Source organism: Puma concolor, chromosome B2, assembly GCF_028749965.1.
Source record: "Puma concolor isolate L17-30 chromosome B2, mPumCon1.1.hap2, whole genome shotgun sequence".
Lineage (NCBI taxonomy): Eukaryota > Metazoa > Chordata > Mammalia > Carnivora > Felidae > Puma > Puma concolor.
Window position 1 is genome coordinate 112884998 of NC_141671.1, and position 19478 is coordinate 112904475.

At 34.6% G+C, this 19478-nt stretch overlaps 1 protein-coding gene and 1 long non-coding RNA gene across 31 annotated transcripts in view; one reads left to right on the forward strand and one right to left on the reverse strand.

Annotated features, from left to right (window-relative positions):
• LOC147581186 (uncharacterized) overlaps positions 1-10551 on the forward strand; it is a 68886-nt gene extending 58335 nt beyond the window's left edge. For 2 of the 3 annotated variants that reach the window (XR_015251513.1, XR_015251514.1), the window contains exon 3: positions 963-1042. This is a non-coding gene — a long non-coding RNA (uncharacterized LOC147581186). Of the gene's footprint in view, positions 1-962; positions 1043-10425 lie in introns of those variants that run through there. The other variant, XR_015251515.1, reaches the window with a different exon arrangement.
• Positions 1-19478, reverse strand: part of TRDN (triadin) — a 400175-nt gene that overhangs the window by 96350 nt on the left and 284347 nt on the right. For 24 of the 28 annotated variants that reach the window (XM_086707737.1, XM_086707736.1, XM_086707734.1 and 21 more), the window contains one exon: positions 5898-5948. The exons of the other annotated variants lie outside the window; for them this stretch is intronic. In XM_086707737.1, the coding sequence (XP_086563863.1) occupies positions 5898-5948 (51 nt within the window). The remainder of the gene's footprint in view (positions 1-5897; positions 5949-19478) is intronic. 28 annotated transcript variants of the gene reach the window in all.

The window sequence follows — 19478 nt, forward strand, 5'->3', positions numbered from 1 at the left end:
CCATCCTCCCTGATCATTTTCATTTAAAATAAATGTAAATTGTCGAATGAGTTACAATCTATTTGTTCATTTAAGAGAATGGGCTTTGGATGGATAGGAACTATTTTAGCTGTAATTTTTTTAAAAACATATGGCTTCTAGAAGTCTCCAAAACTGTTATAATCAGCACTAACTTAGTTTATTTCTTTCAGGCTATGTGATTATTTTTTTTTTAAATAAACAAATGGAAAACCCTGCATCTGTCATGTAAATGTGGTGCTTCAGTCATCAGACTCCAGTCAAACACATTTCAAGAATAAGACAGAAATAAAACACAAAAGCCAATTTTATCTATAAACTCCCACCATCATAAAAATGTGGCCCTTAGTTTAAAAAAAAAAAAAAACAAAACTTCGTTTATTCTACCGGGTTCAAATATAAAGTGATTCTAATCATATCATGTGTTCCAGACATATATGTGGGTGATGTCTTGAATAGGATCATACTTCCTCAATAGCCTATGTAAAAGATAAACCAGTTTTCTGCCTTGTCTGCAACATATCTCACTAAACATTTTACTGACAAAAATTACTTTTGATGCAGTGAGAAAGGAAGGGAAAGGGGAATAATCTATCCTTCCAGCCCTTTGTTTTATTCCCACCTTATGGTGTGTGTGTCAGGGGGAGAGTGCAGAATATGATGGTGGGACTCGTAAATGAATATCTCACTCAAGCAATTGCTTAGAATTGAGTCCAGGTGACTTTGGATAGTGTCAAGAATGGACTTAGGAGTTCTATTGAAAAGGCTGTGTCCCTCAAAGCAAGATTTTCTTGGTAGAAAATATCCATATTTTCCTTTCCATATCCTTAAATATCCATGTTTGCAGAATATTTTTAAATGGCTTTGGTGGCAAGGAAAATTCCGTGTTGCCATTTAATGTGCTAAGTATAAGTAGGGCCTATTTTTTTTTTTCTGTATTTCAGCATCTGAAGATGAAATCAAGAGCCATGGATTGAATAAACAGACTGAGAAGCTTCATTAACTTTTTTCAAGCTAATGGGGGTAATTTACTGCTTTTGCATTTCCTGGCTAAACCAAAAAAAAAATAATAATGTATTGTGAAATGAGAAATGTTGGTGGGGACAGATTCCTAGTGGGGTGGGAGAGTGCAGCACCTGGAATTTCAAGTTCAAGATACAGCATATTGATTTAAGTGGGGAGGTGTATATGTTTGCGTGAGATTAAAGTAGTTATAAAACACAAGAATGAGGAAGAGAACCCACAAGACTGTTTTGATATTGGTGGAGAAAGAAAGAAGAGGTGGAATGCAAATTTATAATGTATTTGAAAGTCATAAACTCATCACTTTAAATGTGGTGAAAGTTCACCAAAGTCAGACACTCAACTGACTGAGCCTTCTAGGCCACTAAAATTGATTTTAAAAAAAATGTTCATTTTTGAGAGAAAGAGCACACTTGTGTGTGAGCAGGGGGTGGGGGAGAGGCAGATAGAGGGAGAGAGGGAGAATCCCAAAACATCCCTCACTGACAGCACAGAGACCAACCTGGGGCTTGATCTCAGAACCATGAGATCATGACCTGAGCCGAAATCAAGAGTCCCACACTTAACTGACTGACTGAACCACCCAGGCTCCCCAAAAGTGATTTTTATTTCCAAGTTCAATAATGGGAAGATGCCTTCTGCTCCCAGGCTGGATCATTTCTTGCACTGATTTTCTTGAAGGTCATTTCCTCTCAGTGTCCATTTTGATTTCAAGGGGTTTTCACCTGATTTAGGAAGTCCACAGGCTAAAGTAGGAAAGGAGTGGGATATCAAATCTTACCCAAACTGTGAAGAATGTTATATAGTAATTCTGTACTTGTATATTAGGAAGGGTAAGGATATTGTTGGCTTGGGTCAGCTATTAAGGTATTTTTTTTTAAGTCATCTGTATTGTTTGTCAGGAGCAAAGCATTGGAGAGCACTTTTTTTGTGTGATTTTACAAATATGGTAGTTTCTTTGTGTTTGTCCAAGAGCCTACAGAAAAGCTTATGAAGCTTGATTATCAAGATCTAGAGGTGCTGGTTGGATCAGTCAGTTAAGCATCCGACTTTGGCTCAGGTCATGATCTCGTGATTCATGACTTCGAGCCCCACATCGGGCTCTGTGATGACAGCTCAGAGCCTCGAGCCTGCTTCAGATTCTGTGTCTTCTTATCTCTGCCCCTCCCCTGCTCACACTCTGTTTCTATCTCTCTGTCTCTCTCTTTCTCTCATAACTAAATAAACATTAAAAAATTAAAAAAAAAAGATCTGGAACATATTTAAAGATGCTTGGATATAATTTAGAATTCTCAAAGTCATCTGGGCAAGGAGGTTGTGATGGAAAAAAAAATTCACAGAAGAATAGGGAAATGGTTTCAGGTTTTTAATCCCTCTACACTGCCCCAGATAAAGGCAGTAATAAACTAGGGTGAGTGTCCACAATGAACTCTAAATCATTGGGGATCAAAGTCCTCAGACAACTTACCTCATCCTTAGCTCTACCTTTTGTTTGTACAGGTGGGAATGGCCAAGAGAAAGCATGTTTATGACAAATAGAAATTGGGGGATCATCATGTGCATGGTCCCAAGCATCAGAATATAAGGAAAGACAAGCTCCACTGAGAATTCTCTGGCATTAGATCCAAACATACACAGGCCTGGGTCACAAAATTAGAAAATACTTCTAACATCCATCATATTACTCCAATACCAGAGTAACCTAAGAGTGCTACTATTGCAGTCTCAGTAGAGGAGAAATTAATCTCTTTGTTGCCTTGTTTGGGTTCAGTCTGCAGTGCCTCAGACCATGGGTGATTCTTCTATCATCATATAAATCAGACCAGCTGTTACAAGTGACAGTAAGATAGAGAATATAACCAATAATAGGCATGTCTAACAGGATTGTCTGGTTTCTTGATGTTCAAGGCCACACAGGTTTCTGCTCTTGCAGGTGTGTTGAGAGGACTTAGGTGAGTCCACTAGCCAAGGGAAGTCAGTAGCTGAACCAGCAGCAAAAGCCAGCAAGATGTGTCTTTCTCCTGCTCTTTTTTCTTCCCTACACCTCTATCTTCTTAAATAAAGGCACAGTCTAATCATGTTTCCCTAAATCCTTAATTTGCCCATGGTCATCACATTCCCAGTAAATGGGGCCTCAAAGGATTTCTGGGTGATAACCCGAGGTTTATGAGTTGTAGCACTGTTTCAGTATGTATTCTAATGTGTACATGCAAGTGGAATTGATGAGACTGGCAAATGTAGGCAAACTTTTAGCAGCTTAATAGAAATAACTCACAAAATACAGTGACTCCAATGCAATAAGTGGATTTTTTAGCAAGTGGAATTGCTGCATTCTGATTCTGCCACAGTTCAGCAGTAGGCTTCAAAGAGCCTCTTCAAATACAGTAATATGGCAGAAGTGTTTAATGTCCCTGAAATATTACAAGTAATGCTGCACTTTATTCTTTGAATTTTTTTGTAATGATAAATTATACTCAGAAAACAAAGGAAAGGCAGTAATAAAATTCTTCTAAAATAGTATCTAACTTACACATAACAAAGACATTTGATGGCATTAACACAATTGAATAATAAGACAGGTGCATTTGAAATAGTTCTAAATCACTAATCATATGCAGTGAACCTTTATATACATAATTTTCTAGTGACTGTGGAGACATCTTGCAAAATACAGGATTTAATGTTAAAGACAAAGTATTCACTAGGAAATTGCCTGGAATTGTACATTAATAACAATAACAACAGAAATAGAAATTACAGGAGTCTGCTTAGTGAAGTGGTCAATGTGGATTTAAACCCCCCAGATAATATTTTCCGGGACAGATTTTTACAACTGCCATTTCCAACTAGCTTGAGCTTTGGCACAAGTGAAGTCTTTTAAGTAGTAGTTTAAATCTTTGATAATCATCAGTGCCTCAAAGGTAGTTTTAGAGGTAAGCTCCAGTCTTTCTTTTGAACTGCTTTTCTTGTGAACAAATAATATAAGGCCCAAATATTCCTGTGGCATAATTGTGAACCCAAATAAATGTATCTCACACTACATTGGAAAGAGGGAAGGTTTACTTTGTGCAAATTATGGTTTGCAAATCATATACATATATATTTATATGTGTGTGTGTGTGTGTGTGTATCTATCTATCTATCGATTCATCATCTAGATATAGATATCTCTATATATCTCCATATATATGTTTGGATTTTCCTGGTAGTATGTTTCAATGACACTTCAGTTCTCACACAATCAAGGAAAATAATCTCATTAATTGTCAGATAAAATGAGAAAGGAGAATGAGGAATCTCTCTCAAAGTACAGATAATCACTGGAGAAAAAATAGACTAAACTCTTCTGTGGGAATTAAGGGGAGCCCCTCCCCCCAATAGCTAAAGGACTAAGACTATATTTACATACTGCAGAGCCAATGTATCTGAGTCAAATAGATTTTTCAAACTTAGGTAATGACTCTACACTCAAAGAAAAATTGCTTTGAAGAATAAAAATATAAGAACCTTATTTAAGGAGCAGTTATCTGTGTTAAAATGAAGAGATGGACTTTAGTGTCTGAAAGACTGAACTTTGATTCTTGTCTTCACCTCTTACCTACGATGTTATACTGAATATCTTACATTATCTCTGTCTCAGCTCCCTTGTTTATAAATGATTAAGATCTCAAGCACAACTTGCTAAAGCAAAATGTATAAAGTAGATATCAAAGAACAGATGCCCTGCTTCGCTCAAACGATTCTTACACATTTGCCTGGCTAATTCCTCATCCTCCTACTTGAATTTAATATAACTTCAGGAAAGCCTCCTCAGATGCCCCACATTTGACTAGAATCCCCCATGGCAGTCTCTTATAGCACCCTGTATATCTCCTCTATAATTCTTATTGCTTTAATTAATTATGTAATTAATACTATGAATTCCATGAAAGCAAAGACCATGACTTTCTTGTACTCCCAGTGTCTGGTGAGTACATGTTCTGATTATTGCATACTAGATGCACAAAAAGTAATTATTAAATGTGGTACTTATCTATCCACATAAATTAATGTGAATAACATTAACTCTTGATGCTTAAATAGGTGGTATTTCAAATAATTAATAAAATACACACACACATATATATATGTGTATATTAGATTATAAACAGAAGATTATAAACTCTCTCAGAAGAGAGAATTCAGTGCAAGTTGAAATAGATAGAGAAGGCTTGATGTTTTATGCTTGGAAAGAGACCTGGGATTTAGATGGACATAAGGAAAGTCAGTCCATTCCAGAGATTGAAATTGCAAAATTTAAATAAGAATGTCATGCTCTTTCATAGTAACATAGAGCCAGACAAGACTCAAGCATACAGAACTTGACTAAGAGTCTTTGAAAAGAACAATTCAGAACTCTAATTCCAGAGTCTTCCTCCCTATTACCAGCTTTGCCATCTTTGTTTTCCAGTGATTAGCAAGTGTTTGGATAGATTCTGCACTAAATATATATTTTATGAATGGATAGAAAAGAGAGAATCAAAGCACGTAGGGCAAGTTCTTTCCATAACTTTTACTTTCCTTCTAACTTTTTCCCCCTCTTCTCATTCTTTAAGGAAAAATCCTCTTTCTTTTTTCTTTCTTTTAGAAATTGTAATCAGAGCACTTTTTAAGTGACAATGAACTAGAAGAAAGTTTTTGAGGGACAAGTAAATAAATATAAGTTTTCAAATATATGAATGTGACCTGTGAAGTTTGGGCTCACATATCTACAAAGGAGATGACTCTAAGGTACTATGGACTCTTTCAGATAGTTTTGCTAACAAATTTCTAGTATTATATCAAATACTAGTGTTACATCAAATTGACTCTATTACCTTTATCCTTCAAAACTGAGGAAGTCTTCCCGGATTTTTCTTTTTTAATTTCTGCAAGAGGAATCATAGGGAGAAAAGGTTACAAGGAATCACAGAGAGGAAAAAAAACTGCAAGTTTTTCATGTTTGGTTTTGTTTTGTTTTGTTTTCTTGTTTTGTTTTTTTTTTTTACTGAGGCTTAAAGACTCAGAGGGGCTCTGAGTTGATATTCAAGACAGACATATCAACTGGCACAAGTTGCCTATAAAACACATGCAAAATATGCAAAAGACACAAAATAAGCCCACAAATTATTATCACAATTGGAAGATTATGATAGACACATAAAAGATACAAATAAAATGCTATAGGCTTTGAGGAAAGAAGATATAACAATGGTAGCTAACATTGTCTATACTATATATCATAGGGAATGCTCTCTACTGTTTGGTCATTCAATGTTCGTTAACAACCCTGTATGGTAGGTAGATCCTGTTACTATTTCTGTTTTTCACATGGAAGGATTAAATAACTTTTCCAAGGTCATGTGGCTCATGACAGGAGACCTGAGATATAACTGATATTTTTCTGTACTCAACCACAAAGGTACTGGCTCTTATAGCTGAATGATAAGATCAGGAAAGGCTTTGGAAGGCAGGTGATACTGAGGGAGACCTTGAAAATGGAAAAGGTTTAGAGAGATATAGATGAAATGGAGAGAAAGACACATTTTAGAAGGACAGCAGAAAGAATGGGGTGGCATGAGCTGGTCATCTGTCCATTTGCTGAGTCACCTTAACCAACAGAATGTAATGGAAATTATGCTATGTGATTTCCTGGGTTAATCATGAAAGATCATGCACTTCCCATCTGCTTCTCTAGGGACAGTAGCCCTGAGGAAGCGAGTTGCCATGTCAGTAATCCAACTAACACTACCATGTTGGAAAAGCTACATATACACAGCCCAGTCAATAGCTCTAAGACTATGTTTGATTACAGGCACATGAGATACCCAAGTAAAAACTGCCTACTTGCTCCCTCCTAAAATTCTGACCCTCTAAATCATGAGCACAGTAAAACTAGCTATAGTTTTATACTCCCTAAGTTTTGGAGTGGTCTGTACACAGAAACAGCACTTGAAACCACCAGCTAATAAATAGCAAAATATTGCAGCATGTGATAAGTTCTCCTGCGAAGCTCCATAAACAGTGAAACTCCATAAACAACAGAGAAATGATCAATTAACTCTACTTTATAATTGAGATGGCTTTCATGAGAAGATGCCATTTGAGTATAAGGCTCCTAAATTGAGTAGAGTCTCACTGGTTAGGAAATGTCAATTTAGCAATATAACTGGATGTAGGATATAAAACAGATGAAAAAATGCTGAGGATAACTTCTGGAGTTGTACATGTTTTACGGAAGGATAATCTGCTATCAATTGAAATGTAAAATGTAAGAAATAGAAGACTTTGGAGAAAGATATCATGTTTGTTTTGAATATATTTTGTTTCATGTAGCTACAAGACACCCAAAAAAGCAAATGTCTAGCAAATACTTGGAAATACAGTGAACTACAGATAATTTGCAACTGTTGCAGAAGCAAAGCAACCTGCAGTCTCATTTATAAATGGAAACAAATAATACAATCAGTAAAATGAATTTTGAATGCCCCAACAAATCTTATTTACTTATACATACTGACGCTACTTAGTGAATAAACTAAGTATACAAAGGCAAAATAAACCAGAAAGTTAAAAATTATTTTCTTAATAATACAGGCAAATTGAAAAAGAGACCAATGGGTTATAATTTTTTACTTGTATGTTTCAAATCTGATCTTATATAAATTGCCAATATTGAAATATTATTCACATATTAGTGGTAAGAAACTTAATTTTATAAATTTTGCTTAGCTATTGCAAGATGTTTAAAACTCACACAAACTGTGTTCAAAATAGCAGTGCAAGTCAAGTTTCAAAAACTTACTGGGTAAAAATGGTTTTAAGAGAAACATATTCGATTTCAGTAAGTTCAGGAATTTTTTTTTTTTAATTCAAGGGCCTAAATATATCTGATCAAAATACACAAAAATAAAATAGCATTTGCTTTTTCTTCTAACATGGTCTTGTGGAAGATAAAATGTATTTATAACAACAGTGTTTCTTTCTAGAATTTTTTTTTAAATGTCTACAAAACAGGCAAAACAGAAGACTGAAATAATGGATAATATTGTAGCAAAGGAAATCAGCACTAGAGGTTTTCTCTAGCACAAACAAATATTTTGAACCCCAAGCAATGTGTTTAAAAAATTTTTAATGTTTATTTACTGTTGAGAGACAGAGACACATACACAGTGCGAGCATGGGAGGGCAGAGAGAGAGGGAGACACAGAATCCAAAGCAGGCTCCAGGCCCTGACTGTTAGCACAGAGTCCGACGTGGGGCTCGAACTCACAAACTGCGAGTTCATGACCTGAGCTGAAGTCAGACACTTAACTGACAGCCACCCAGGCACCCTTAGAGAGCTCCATTTATAAGTTTAATGATACCTGATAATTTCCTGGATATGACTATTAATATACATCATATAGCATCAAAAGTATTAAAGTTGTTTCATAACGTTTCTATTCCTTCCTAAAGTGATACAATATTGTTCCTAAAGTGATTTAATTGTGATTAATTGCATGAATTTTTAAAATAGTTAATATGTGAATGATCTACATGCATCTGTCATTGTTTTATGTTCATTTGGACTTAATTTTTGACAATCAGAGATATTTTAGAAAAGGCGTTTTATAGAATTTAATACATTTTACAAACTCCAAAATATAAATTTTATGAATCAATACAGAGAAAAGCATTCTCAAGTTCTCTAAATGGTTTAAAATACTATGATTATAATTCTCATGGGGAAAAATATAATGTATTGATATTTATTTGATAATAAGTTTTAGTGCTCCTTAAAAGATGTTGTCAGAGTTTAATTTTACTGGGAACACTGTCCATTAACTTTGTAATTAAGTATGACATGATCAGAGGCTGTCTTGAACTTTCTCTTGGTGCTAATGATATACTTAATCATTCCCTATTCTGTGGGCTAAAGAACTTGACAAACGTAATTGTAATATTTTAGAATGTTTTTCTCTAAATATCTGTTTAAGTATCCTTAATTAAAAATATTTCCAATTCAATTATATTTATATGTTGGTATCTTTTTTAATCTATTTGTTATTATTTATTTCTTAGCCTTCACATTTTTTTAAAAAAGAATATAATTTTGTAACCAACATTATCATTTACGTCTAATTGGACAGCCTAATTAAAAAGCATAATATAAAATTTGTTTGAATGACATCTGGACAATGTTGTCAGCAACTGGAGACTATGGTGAGGTATTCCTGAAATAATGTAAATAAGGCAAATTATACTGTTCTTTGAAAGTTTAGCTATATAATCAGTACAGAGTTGGAAGGTTAGTGAGCTCAGAAAGAACCAACCATATAATACTATAAATACACATTCAAAGAGCTTTCTTGCATTACTCAAGCACTGTAGAGATCTAGGCAAACTGGGCTGTGTTAGTATATTAAGACTGACACGGAGCACAGCATAACATTCAAAACAACTAACAGATGTAGAACTTGTTTAATACACATCTTGCAGTCCCCATGGGGGAGAAAGTCTTGTCCAGTGGATTCAGTATTCTTGCTTTTGGCCAGCTCTTCCCTACCATAGTATAAGTTTTCAAATTATCCTAGTTGAGGGACTCTCCTAAAATCGTCTAAATACCTCTTTCCTTTAAATTCTGATTGAACTTTATAATTATGATGATTTTACGCTGTGTAGTTTGGCTGCAAAAAGTAGACTATGCACATACCTTTATATTCTGGCCCTCATTACACGCTACTAATCTGAATACTGACCAGAATTTTGGGAATTACTTCAGTGGGGTGCATTTAAGTCATTTTGGTTCATCTCTGCCCAGCTCTTGCAGAAATATCAGCAATATTCAGTGATTAAAAAAAAATAAATATCACTTCTTTAAATATTTGGGACCCAAGATAAACTAGGACCTCCTAGGTACAGAATTAGCTACTGAGCCCTAAATCTACTACAAAAGATTTTGTTTTTCAAAAAAACTTTATTAGCCATAAAATTTTTCTCATCTAATAATGTTTGGCCAAGATGTCAAAGTTCTCACATTTGTTTCAAGAAAAAATATCATTATAGGACTGTAATTTGCTTGGGGGCATGCAAAGCTAAGTCTTGGTCATTCCTGCACTCACATACAATGATACAATGTTATTTTATATTGTTAAGCATTTTACATATGATTTTGTTATGAACTGAATGTTTGTGTCCCTCCAAAATTCATATGTTGAAGCCTAAAACCCAAAATAATGGTATTTGCAGGTGGGGCTTTGAAAAGTGATTAGGTCATGAGATCAGAGCCTTTTATGAATGAGATAGTGCCCCTGTAAAAGAGGCAAAAGAGAGCTGATCTGTGTCTCTGTCTCTCCTTCTCTCCCTCTCTCTCTACCAAATCAGGAATGAGGGCATCTATCTGCAAACCAGGAAGAGGACTCTCACCAGGAACCCAATTGACTGGAACTATGATCTTGAACTCCCCAGCCTCCAGAACTGTGATAAATAAATTTCTGTGTATGACGCTCAGTCTGTGCTGCTTTTGTTATAGGAACCTCAAGCTGACTGAAACAAATCTCTTTAATTTCTCACTCATTTCAGTGAGTTAGGTACTATCTACATTTCATAGATTGACAACCAAGCTAAGAGAGGTAAAAACTTGCCCAAGATCACAGCTACTAAGCAGTAGTGGGAAACTTGAACCCAGACTATCAAACTACAAAGTTAGAGCTAAATATTATGCACTGAGAGAATAGTGGATAATAAAGTAGATAGCATCTCAGATGCCTCCTCAGAATGATCAGTGAGCATGTTTGCATCACAACGTCCTATCAATGTTCTCCATAACTACCCATTCGCCACAGCCTTCCAAATACTTCTGAATCAGAACCATCTGGCACACACTAAGAATTCAGTAACTATTTATTGAATAAATTAATAAATTTTCCAAATTTTGTGCTGACTACATTTTATTAGGAAAATTACCCTTTAACATTTACATTTAAGCCCAGTAATCATTATAACCACCTTCTGTGGTTAGTTATTGCCCAACTTTGCAATCCCAACCTGGCTAAGGTATTGAAGTCAAATGAAATTGTTGATATTTGACAGTTTTCCTGGGCAAAAAAAGTGTATATTTCAACCTAATATTTGCCTAGCATTTTTTTCCTGAAAGTTTAAACCTAACACTTTACTTTTTGTTATCAAGAAATTTTAGATGGTGAATTTCCAATGTTAATAATCTGAAACACGTAAGTTTATACACTTATTTCAATGTTTAAAATAATCTCTAATGATCTATTCATTTTTAAATATAATATATTCTGTTTTAACTACAATAATATTCACTATCCATACTCTGTATTTTCTTTTGAACTTCTTTTCATAATTAGAACTCCTCTTCTATAAACACATTTATGTGAGATCTTAGAAATTAGTCTCATTATAGTTTAAGCATTCAAACATGAAATTTATTTTATGAGATGACACACAGAAATTTTGAAGAAATATAATTGAATATAACAAAAATGTTAACTTAAAAATTATTAATATTAATAGGGGCGCCTGGGTGGCTCAGTCGATTGAGCGTCCGACTTCAACTCAGGTCACGATCTCGTGGTCCGTGAGTTCGAGCCCCGCGTCGGGCTCTGGGCTGATGGCTCAGAGCCTGGAGCCTGCTTCCGATTCTGTGTCTCCCTCTCTCTCTGCCCCTCCCCCGCTCATGCTCTGTCTCTCTCTGTCTCAAAAATAAATAAACGTTTAAAAAAATTAAAAAAAATTATTAATATAATAAAAAGTAAGCAGGGTTTTGTATGAATCCTCCCATTATTCATGGTATAGAATCTCAAAATATAATACTTTGAAATTCATCTAATGGACTAATTTATTGAGATTTATATGCTTTTTAAAAATTAATGAACTTCAATGATTTTTAGAGCAGATTAATGTTTGCAGCAAAATTGAATGAGAAGTACACAGGGCTCGGACATACCCCCACCCTTAATACACACAGCCTCCCCTATTATCAATATCTCTCATTAGCATGATACATTTGTTATAATTCAATAAACCAACACTGATACATCATTATCAACCAAAGTCCACAATTAACATTAATATTGACTATTCGTTTTGGTCATTCTATTGATTTTGACAAGTTATAGTGACACAAATCTACCATTATAGTATGATAAAGAATAGTTTCACTGCCCTAAAAATCACTATGCTCCACTGACTCATCCCTCTCTCTTCTGAAACCTCTAAAAACCAATGAACTTTCTACTATCTCCATAATTTTACCTTTTCTAGAATATCATGTAGTTGGAGTTATACAATAAGAAGACTTTTAAGATTGGTTTTTTTTACCTAGAAGTAGAATTTAGGTTCTTCTACGTCTGTGACTTGATAGTTCATGCATTTTTAGCACTGTAAAAAATATTGTATGGATGTATCAGAGGTTAATTATCTGTACACCATGGAACAATATATTTGTTGGTTTCAAATTTTACCAACTATGAATAAAGCTGGTATAAATATTTGTTTGCATGTTCTGCATGAACATAAGTTCTTAAGTCATTTTGGCATACAATAAAAAGCATGATTGCTGGATCATATAGTAAGATTACATTTAGGTTTTTTTTTTTTTTTTTTTAATTTTTTTTTCAACGTTTATTTATTTTTGGGACAGAGAGAGACAGAGCATGAGCGGGGGAGGGGTAGAGAGAGAGGGAGACACAGAATCGGAAACAGGCTCCAGGCTCTGAGCCATCAGCCCAGAGCCCGACGCGGGGCTCGAACTCCCGGACCGCGAGATCATGACCTGGCTGAAGTCGGACACTTAACCGACTGCGCCACCCAGGCGCCCCTACATTTAGTTTTATAAGAAACCACCAAACTGATATCCAAAGTGGGTGTACTATTCTGTATTCCCTCTAACAATGAATAAGAGTTCCTGTTGCTTCACATACTCAACATTTCATGTTTTTAGTGTTTTGAATTTCAGCCATTCAAATAAGTATGTAGTGGCATCTCATTGTTTTAATTTCTAATTTCCTAATGTGTGACATCAAACATCTTTTCATATGCTTTTTGTTATCTGTATATCTTCTTTGCTAAACTAGCTGTTCAGATCGTTTGCCAATTGTTAAAAGGAGTTGTTTATTTTCCTATTGTTGAGTTTTAAGGGTTCTCAGTGTATTTTAGATAATAGTCCTTTATCAGATGTGTGGTTTACAAATATTTCCTCCCATTCTGTGTCTTGTCTTCAAATTTTCTTTTTTTCTTGACAGAATCTTCTGAAGAACAGTTTTTAATTTTGATGAAGTCCAACTTATGAATTTTTCATTCATGGATATTGCCTTTAATGTTGTACCTAAAAAGTCATTGCCAAAACCCAAAACCACCTAGATTTTCTTATGTTATCTTCTAGGAGATTCATAGTTTTACATTTAGGTCTATGATGTACTTTGAGATGATTTTTTGAGAAGGTTGTAGAATCTGTGTCTAGCTACTTGTTCTGCTTCCTTTTCTCTTCCCCCCCCTCCCCTTCCTTCTCCTTCTCCTTCTCCTTCTCCTTCTCCTTCTCCTTCTCCTTCTCCTTCTCCTTCTCCTTCTTCTTCTGCTTGTGGATGTCTGATTGTTCTAGCACCACTTGTTGAGAAGGCTATACTCTCTCCATTGAACTGCTTTTGCTTTTTTTGTCAAAGATCAGTTGACTGTATTTTTGTGGGTCTATTGCTTGGGCTCTCTCTTCTGTTCCACTGATCTATTTGTCTATTATTTCAGCAATAATAGCAATATTTCTGTGTTGTTTATTATAGCATTATGGCTACAGTTGAAGTAGTAGTGTCATTTCTCCAACTTTTTAATTCTATTGTCTTAGCTACTTTGGGTCTTTTCTTTTTCTGTATAAAATGTAAACTCAGTTTGTTGATAGCCATAAATATCAGTTTGTCAATATCCACTGTGATTTTTATATGATTGTATTGAGTCTATAGATCAGTTTGGGAAGAACTGACATCTTATCAATTTTGAGTTTGCCTACCCATTAACATGAAATAACTCTCAATTATTTCATTCTTTTATTTTTTCATTTGAGTTTTGTAGTTCTCCTCATGTAAATCTTACAAGTATCCTATTAGATCTATATCTAAATGTTTCCTTTGTTGTTGCTAAGGTAAATGGTGTTGCATTATTAATTTTGTTCACTCCAATTTTTCATTGCTGGCATATAAAAGAGCAATTTACTTTTGTATATTAACCTTGTATCCTGAAACCTTGCTATAATTACTGATTAGTTCCAGGAAGCTTTTCTTGATTCTTTGGAATTTTTTTATACAGATAATCACATCATATGTTAACAAAGACAGTTTTATTTCCTCCTTCCCAGGTGGTAGAGTTTTATTCCTTTTCTTGTCTTATTTAATTAACTAGTGTTTTTAGTACAATGTTGAATAGATGTGGTTAGACGTGATATCCTTGCCATTTTTCTCATCTTGGTGGGAAAGCCTTTAGCTGCTCATAGTTAACCCTGATGTTAGCTGTGGGTTTTCTGTAGACATTCTTTATCAAGTTAAGGAAGTTCTGTTGTATTTCTATCTTGCTGAGAGTTTTTTTTTTTTTTTTTTATCACGAATGGGTGCTAGATTTTGTCAAGTGATTTTCTGTACTATTGATAGATCATGTGTTTCTTCTTTAGCTTGTTGATGTGATGAATTATATTAATTGGTTTTTCAAATGTTGAACTAGGTTTGCATACTGGAATAAGTCCCGCTTGGTCATGGTGTAAATTTTTTTATTTGCTGTTTTATTTTATTTGCTTATACTTTAGATTTCCATTATATATATATTTTTAAGAAATCTCTAATCTAACATTACTTTAAACTTAGAGATATATATACACATGGAAAAGAAAATTGAGGTTCAAGACTCCCAAAGGGGATTTAATTGAGTTAAAACAAAAGCTAATGCCATTTCAACAAACTAGAAATTCTATTTCATACAGTGCTAATCAATGTGACAAAGTGATCCCTCTACCCAAACAAGGACCTTTGTCTATTTAGATTCCTTCACTTGGGACTTCACTTAAAAGGAGGATACATTTTTTGTATTTTATAAAGATTAACTCAATCTATTTAGTAGACATTTATTCAGTGCCTCTTTTGTGTTGGGAGCTGGGAAAGCACAAATGATTGCACTGAGTTCATTTAATGCCAGAATGCATCAATATGGATGATACAGACACATACACAGGGCACTGGGCCCATAGCATATGGATTAACTCTAGCTGATGGAATGAGAAAAGATATCACAGAAGCACTGCCATTTGCAGTGGATTCTGAAACTGGATAAAGGGTTTGTCATCAAAGAATTGGAAAGCTATCTCCAACATAAGCAAACCATGGAGGGTGAAAGTTCATGTGGCGGGATCTCTGGATATACAAAGTAGGGAAAAAGCAGTGAGGAAAAGCTTGAAAGTCACACTGAGAATTGGTGACGAAGGGATCTACAGTATCCTACTAATGAATTTAAATTTATAGTCTTCCAATGATGAAGAGTCTTTAAAGATGCTAAATGCAAACATTCTTTCTGGTATCATGTCAATGTAATTAATCAAGTTTTGTTCATAAAAGAATATTATACATACTAAACTAACAATACATAGAAAGTCATTGCAATTTTGTTTGGAAATAGTCCAAAACTGAAACCACCCACAGTTATGTTCTCCACATTGTCCTATCTCCAGAGACAATATCTTCTGTTTCATTTTTTATAGTTTCTTTTGTGTGTGTGCGTTTCAAAGGCATAATTTCTACATCTTGTGTGCCATTGTTACTGATACCTTTGGTTAAATCACATTTAGAGACTCTTCACGTCCATAAATTAAATATCCAATAGCATGCTTTGCTCTAGAGATGTATTTTTTGATTTTTAAGTATTATTTAGGTGTATATTTTGAAATGTAAACAGAATAAAAACTTAAAATAATATAATTCTTTTTAGTAGATTTATATAACATTTTTATTTTATTTTTTTAATGTTTTTATTTATTTTTGATACAGAGAGAGACAAGCATGAGCAGAGGAGGAGCAGAGAGAGAGGGAGACACAGAATCCGAGGCAGGCTCCAGGCTCTGGGCTGTCAGCACAGAGCCTGATGCGGGGCTTGAATTCAGGAACTGCGAGATCATGACCTGAGAGGAAGTCAGACGCCCTACCGACTGAGCCACCCAGGCGCCCCTATATAACATTTTTAAACATTATCATTTTAGAATCTGAATCTGACTTCCTTGCATATACTTTTGTACAGATTGTACTTGCAATCAGAAAATAAGTCTATGCTTCAGCATTTGGAGAAAAGAGGAAATATCTCAAGCATAAGAGATATTTTTTACAGATGAGAAATAGACAATATTATGACTGGAAGTTCCTCTAGAGATTGCTTAGTGAAATAATCTTGGCTTAGAAAAAAGGCTAGATTGGGGCGCCTGGGTGGCGCAGTCGGTTAAGCGTCCGACTTCAGCCAGGTCACGATCTCGCGGTCCGTGAGTTCGAGCCCCGCGTCAGGCTCTGGGCTGATGGCTCGGAGCCTGGAGCCTGTTTCCGATTCTGTGTCTCCCTCTCTCTCTGCCCCTCCCCCGTTCATGCTCTGTCTCTCTCTGTCCCAAAAATAAAATTAAAAAAAAAAAAAAAAAAAAAAAAAAAAAAAGGCTAGATAAGGCAGGTGACTAACCTAATGTCACTGGATAAATTACAGGAAAGGTAGACTAAGCTATACATGTTATTTTGAGATACCTCTGTACTGCACTGTTCAAGGAGGCTGACATTTTTAACCACCATTGGCTTTCTTCAGTTTTTTTTCCCCCAAGGGCCACAATACAAGTGCTAACTCCAAGTTAAGAATTATTCACAATGACTTTTATTATCTATCTATTTATTTATTTATTTATTTATTATCAAGATTTTAAGGACAATATAGATGTTTTGTATGGGTAATCTGATTAGTATCTTTTTTTTCCCCCGGTATAAGAATCAAGTAAAAAAAACCTCAAACTTTGCAAGTTATAATAATGAAAAATTTTCTTAACATATTTTGCCATTTTAGAATTCCAAAGAAGATCTGAATTAAATTTTCATTTTTTAAAAGAATTACTTTTTAATCAGTTTATACTACATCATCATTCTATGAAAAATTGGGGTGGTAATAACCAATAAGGCACAGGTAAATTTTATATAGACTGTTCATAAAATTTTCGTGTTCATTCTTGAAGTTATTTCACCTAAAATGTATAATTTCATTTACAACAAGGAGAAAGTAACAATGCATTTTTATGTGGGGCTATTTCATATGATTTTTGCAATTTTATTTTTAGAGAATGGAGCTTAACAGGATGTAGCATAACAATTGGTTTTTACACAATTTTATTCAAGGTAGTGTATGCCAATTTTTTTTCGTAAATAGGTCTTTAATAGAAAATTGATTTATAAATGAAGGAAAAGTCAGTAAAAAGAACAAAAAGTCGCAGGAAACAACACTTGTTCTAACCAGTAAACTTTGCTACATAGTTTATAATCTACTTTCTACTAAAGGTTTCTAAGGGAAAAAAAAAAGATCCAACCCATATATGGCCTCAGGATAATAACAAGAGTGGAAGGAAATATTAATAGAAAAATAAGACATAATTAGCAGCTTGATATACTTGAGCTTGTAAGGAGGCATTTTCATGATGTGTTGTATGGTAAATATTATGATGCATTTCCACATTCCTTTATACAATCTAGCCTAGGGTATCAAAGAAACAAACAAAGTTGATTTTTCTCACTGGTGAACAAAATATTAAATTCCAAATATCTATGTCAAATAATTAAAAAATATTTTTACATGCCAAATCTGGGTGATGGTTATTGAAATTATATATTAGGAAAAATAAGATCTGTAAGTGAATTTCACTATGAGGAGAATAAAAATGGCATATTACAGATTTAAGGATGACTTAAGGAACTATCAACCTAATATTAAGACGTAGATAATAAGAATGCATATTTTCACTGTTTTAAAATTATAAAATTATATTAAGTATTGACAAAAGACATCTGAAGTTCATTACCATTAAATTCACAGATCATATGACAACTTTCTTCATATTTACAATTAGATTTGACTGGGCTTTAAGAAATGGTTCAAAATTTCATTCTATTATTTTTACATGAAGCTTCGTTTGAAGGTAAATCAAGAGAAGGTTTGAGACTTATGAGTGAAGCAAGAGCACACATTTGATGTAAAAATGTTACTTTTAAGAAACTAAAAGATTGGTAATATTTGCATTAAGAAACTACTTTGATAAATCATGGTAAGAGTAAAATGCAGGCATAGTAGGAACGACACATTGCTTTAGGGTATGTTGTCTGTTCTGATAATTTCCAGTAATTAAGTTCATCTATATACCAGTATCTCTGACCTGCAGTTAATAAGGTTACTTGGTGTTAAGATTGGTGACCCCAGTATGAAGTGTAAAGGGAGGTTCTTAGGGCAATCTTGAAGTGTTAGTGTGCCTCTTCATAAAATGCTCAGAATCTCTAAAAAAATTGGTCACAGAGGCTAGATAGGCAGATGAATAATTCATTTTCATGATAATTAAAGGCAGAATACCTGCATGGAAACAGAAATTGGACATTACCATGATTTCCCTGTGTGACCTGTACTTGCCTCTAGTATATCCTGCATAAAGTAAGAGTGATCAAGTCACACATTAGCTTTTTAGAGAAAATGGATCATTAATAAGAAAGAAGCTTTTACTTTGAGAGAAAAAGGTACAGCACAATGTGTCTCATAGCATCACCTCCAAATCTTGTCAACAGCATAGACATACATTTTTCCTTTATTGGGCTGGAATTCTCTTTGGCACTGAATGGCATTCCTACTAATACATGTGTGAATCACATGAACCAAATGTTTCATGGCAGAATGTGGCACCCTGCAGGAGATCAATGTAACAATAAAAATTTCTTCTGAGGGGCGCCTGGGTGGCGCAGTCGGTTAAGCGTCCGACTTCAGCCAGGTCACGATCTCGCGGTCCGTGAGTTCGAGCCCCGCGTCGGGCTCTGGGCTGATGGCTCAGAGCCTGGAGCCTGTTTCCGATTCTGTGTCTCCCTCTCTCTCTGCCCCTCCCCCGTTCATGCTCTGTCTCTCTCTGTCCCAAAAATAAATAAACGTTTGAAAAAAAAAAAAAATTAAAAAAAAAAAATTTCTTCTGAATAGATGTTGTTCTGCTGTGATGAGTAGGATTTAGATTTGTCTGTTTATTAAAAGGAATTTCCTATACATAAGATAAAATAATTGTAAGAACATTCTAAAAGTATTAAATAAAATAAGAGTAAGAAGTGAAATGTGGGGGTGCCTGGGTGGCTCAGTCAGTTAAGCATCCGATTCTTGGTTTTGGCTCCGGTCATGACCTCACA